The sequence below is a fragment of the Sinocyclocheilus anshuiensis genome, unplaced genomic scaffold (assembly GCF_001515605.1).
Source record: "Sinocyclocheilus anshuiensis isolate Anshui unplaced genomic scaffold, SAMN03320099.WGS_v1.1 scaffold2276, whole genome shotgun sequence".
Classification (NCBI taxonomy): Eukaryota; Metazoa; Chordata; class Actinopteri; order Cypriniformes; family Cyprinidae; genus Sinocyclocheilus; species Sinocyclocheilus anshuiensis.
The window spans coordinates 23,136-27,569 of NW_015542580.1; the positions used below are offsets into that span (position 1 = coordinate 23,136).

General features: G+C 43.7%; 1 protein-coding gene across 1 annotated transcript; it reads right to left on the reverse strand.

The window, feature by feature from the left end:
- Nucleotides 1–251: 251 nt before the first annotated feature.
- On the reverse strand, nucleotides 252–4,089 carry LOC107694400 (protein sprouty homolog 1-like). Its single transcript, XM_016494088.1, has 2 exons — nucleotides 3,725–4,089; nucleotides 252–1,817 (listed from the first exon to the last, which is right to left on the reverse strand). The coding sequence occupies exon 2, from the start codon at nucleotides 1,763–1,765 to the stop codon at nucleotides 869–871; it is 897 nt and encodes a 298-aa protein (XP_016349574.1). The 5' UTR covers nucleotides 1,766–1,817; nucleotides 3,725–4,089; the 3' UTR covers nucleotides 252–868.
- Nucleotides 4,090–4,434: the final 345 nt, after the last annotated feature.

Genomic DNA, 4,434 nt, shown 5'->3' on the forward strand with positions numbered 1-4,434 from the left:
AAACACGCACGCACACACACACACACACACACACACACACACACACACAGCCCTGCTCCAAACACACACACACACACACACACACACACAGCCCTGCTCCAAACACACACACACACACAGATCTGAGGGCTGCACGTCTGATTTTGTCCTGCAGAATCACACACATTTCAACTTCTGCAACGCAGATTTAATAATCAAATCCTAAATAAACTCAACTTTAGTTCAAGTAACTCTGACTCTCAAACTCTCAGCTGTTTCCTTCACACAAAATGAGACACTAGACAAGAGCGTTTTGCATTAATTTGTATATTTTTGCATTAAAGTTAACATGGCTCCATCTGTTTCCCCATTCTTTCATGTTGCAGTAAGTGTTGATATTTTGTTATATTCAGACATGAGTAAATCTGTCCTTTGCAATAAATATCATAAAATAATAGAGCTTCACATAATAAATATTTTTTTACAACATCAACAACAACAACGAAAAAAAAAAGATTTAAGTTTTAACATTTCCTTTTAAAAATAGCCGTAAATTCCTCTTACGCATTTGAACATACAACTTTACATGAGACCGAACGGACAGTTTCAGAACGACCGCGTCTGTAGATCCGAGAACAGCTACATATCACATAGTCCTTCACAGGTTTGGTAGGAGGAGGCGTTTCCAAAGCACCATCGCATGTTAGATACTAGCTGTACACAGTCAGGTAAGGCAAACACTGGTTCAGAAAAGAAACAAGTGAGGGGGCGTGGCTTAGCAGGTGCTCATTAACATAACTCCTCCCCATCGCCCCGCCCTATTCGCAATTTCCGCATCCTGCAGCAGCAAAATTTGCTTTTTTTCAGCTAACGAAATATGGGCGAGTTCTCAGGACGGTTTTCCCGGCGTATGGTTCCAGTTCTGCAGCTTGCAGTAAACGGTGTTAGAGTTCTTGCAGCGGCATCCAGGCCGGTTCACGCGGTCGTGGCACGAGTTGCACGCTTTCACGCAGCCCTTAGCGGGCAGGTAACACAGCAGACACGGGAAGAGCGCCGACATGAGGCCCATGCACAGGAAGCGCGAGCAGCACTGCGGATGCGACAGCGAACACGGCCGGTCCGCACACGGGTCGCCCACGTCGTCATCGTCCTTCGAGCAATGATAGAAAATCCCTTTGACCAAACACATGCACGTCCCGTGCTCCAACACGTTCTCGGCCGAACACAGGCACTGTCCGTTGCACGCGAGGCGTGCCGGGAGCGGACGTGGGGCCTTGCATTCACCGCACTTGCATTTCCCGCAGCTCTCGCAGATGTATAAATGCGGCGAGTTGAGTTTTTCCGTCTGCGACTGTTTAAGCGGAACGTCCGGCGGGAGAAACGGATGCGAGGATGCATTCAGAGATTTCGGCTGAGTCCGTATGGCACGGTTGCGATAATGCGATGGCACTAGCAGGCCTTGCTCCGAACCGCTGCTGCTGTTGCTCCCGGAGCTGGCGGCGCTGCCAGTGCTCGTGGACCTGCTGAGCGCCGGCGGATGCCCCGATCGGTGCTCGTAGCTGTTATTCACGTTCACCAGGATCACCTCGTGAGTCCTCTCCTGCTTGTCCGCGTTGCGCGGTGGAGGCATGCGAGGCGGCCCCGGGGCCGGGCTGCGTGCTACAGCCGGGCCCTCCGTGTACTCGTTGCAAGAGCGGATGGCTTTGATCTGGTCCAGGGACAGGATGGCCCCAGACGGGAGGTCCGCATGTCTGACGCTCCCTCCGCGCTGACCGTGGAGATCCATAAGACACGATCAGCAACACCAAACAACACGGATGCAATATTCATCTGACACCCTGAGAGACAGACAGAGAGAGACAGGACATTCTCAGCATGCACACTTTAACCCAATACTTTTTAAACACCTTTTTGTGATGAAGCCTCACTCTTAAAAACAAAGGTTCTTTATTGGCATCTAGTGGTTGGTTGAAGAACCTTTAACATCAATGGAGCCTTTCAATTCCAAAAAAGATTTGTTAGATTCTTAAAACGTTCTTGGCCCCGAGCGGAGAGAGAGAGAGAGTTGACCATTAACAAGACTTTGTACCGACCTCTGAAGTAAAGTACAAACACTTCCCGTCCTGATTTGCATGTGTATGGCTGGTTAACATTAAAATGCAGAGCCACACAGAGCAGGAAGCCTTCAAATCAAACGGAGCTTCACGCGCTTCTCAGAGAGCTTTATGATGCGGGACGAGTCCGAAACTCCACGAGGCTTCGTTTTACTCTTCAGTTCAGAGGTTCAGACGGAGAGAACCGAATATACTAGTTGAGCTAATGAAAGTAAGCATGCAAATTGGAAAGCACAGATTGGAAAACTTTGCGTTAATATCGGCTGCGCAACTAATGCGTTTTAATATCAATAAAAATAATCGGCAATAATTTTTTTTAATGCAAATATATTTTTTCCTGGTTATTATGCGTTTAATATTATATTGTTTTGTATCCGTGCATCTTTGAGAAATGTAATTAATATGTTAAAAAAACATAAAACGCGTTCACGAAAAAAATGCAGAACTACAAGAAAAAGGAAACTTATGAATGAAAACAAGCCCGCTGGGGGAGGAGTGTGTGTGTGTGCGTGTGCAGGCTCAAACACACATACACACACAGCCTGAAGCGCATAATATGATTATGAACATACGTTTTGAGTAATAAACGCGAGTTGAATAAACGCAAGAGCTCCGGCTTCACAGATCCACACACGATCTCCATCCAATCCTGCCTTATTCCGCATTAAATAACACGGATGTGTGTGTGTGTGTGTGTGTGTGTGTGTGTGTGTGTGCCTCACAAAATAATACAGTAGCACAGAATACAGTACTACAGTAAAAATTAATGGATCTATATGCTATTATTACTTATAACACTTATATTGGTTTATTATAATGTAATGTTTTGATATAATGCATTAGTTTGTGATGTGCACTCAAACAAGCTTCTCAACCTTTTTTTTGTGATGGTACAATCATCCTGAATATAAATATATTGCAACAATATGATGTCACTGCAAAACATTTTTTATTGTAAAATACTTTGAAAATATAAATAATCTAAGAAGTAATTACCAAGTAAAGTATTACCAAGTTGTGATACTGTCACGGCTCCCTTCAGAGTGTGTGTGTGAGAGAGAGAGAGAGAGAGAGAGAGAGAGAGAGACTAGCAGCAAATAAAGGTAAGAAATGAAGAGATCCAAAACGGAGGCCACAAGTGAAAGCGTCACTGAAATTAAATAATTAATTATCTATGATTTTCTGATAAATAATTAAGTACATTTAGATTTTTAGATTTAAGCTTGATAATGGATGCCAAACTTCTGAACCATAAAGGGAAATTTGTGGCCATTTTATACATGGAGTTGATGCATTTGTTACTGTACTTGAATTTAAGATAAACTGCAATTTATAAAGTGGAATGCATTTAGGAACATTTTTGTGTATGGACATTTTATAAATCGTTCGTAAGAACATTTCAGAAATTGTCGAACGCTCACATTTGGGATCATTCTAGGCAAGATTTTATACAAAAAAAATATTTCCATACCAAAAGTATTTCTTAAAAAAGAAAAAAATACTGACCCCAAACTTTGATCAGCAGCGTATACATACATAAAGATAAATATTTAGAATATCTTAAAGTAAACACGCATGTGTGTGTGTGTGTGTGTGTGTGTGTGTGTGTGTGGTGTGTGTGTGATACGTACCTACAGACAGACTCCCATAATGTCAAATCCATCAGTCCATGTGCCAAACATCCATCAATATGTCCTGAACGAGACCAAAAATCAGCGCATGACTGCGAGCGTAACATCCAGAGGGAGCTCCACGGGGCAAAGCAGAAGGAATCCGGCTAAATCCACGAATCAAGCGCGTTAGTTGCTGGTTTAGCGCAGTGCGCGTCTGTCCGGTGACTCTGCGTGAGTGTGTCGGATCAGATGCGTGCGCTGTTTTTGCGCACACACACACACACACACACACACACACACACACACACTGATGAATGAAAGAGGATCATGGGGCAGATGCAGGAGGGCGGACGAGCTGTGGGTTTAAGGTGGATCGGGTGAAACCAACGCGCATCTGCTTCGGAACGTCACCGCGGCGCGTCACGCACGCAATCAACGTCTGAACATTTGCTGCATTTTCACCGTTACACTCGTGTGTGTTGTAATAAAGTGTTTTATGTATTATTATTTTGTTTCCGATTCAGATATGCAGTATTAGTAATTTTTAACACTATTGAGTATTAGTCTCAAATTTACTGATCGTCATTAGGGCGATGTGCACTAAACTGTTAGATATTGAAAATGTAACTTAATCAGTTCTCATCAAAGGTTTTCAAGGCTTTTGTCCAGTAAAACATCTCGAAAACATCAGATCAAAAACACGAGCAGCGCTGGTGCGACCTTAAGAG

Excerpts from the sequence above, each read along its gene's own strand:
- LOC107694400 (XM_016494088.1), bottom strand. The coding sequence starts at position 1,765 with ATGGATCTCCACGGTCAGCGCGGAGGGAGCGTCAGACATGCGGACCTC.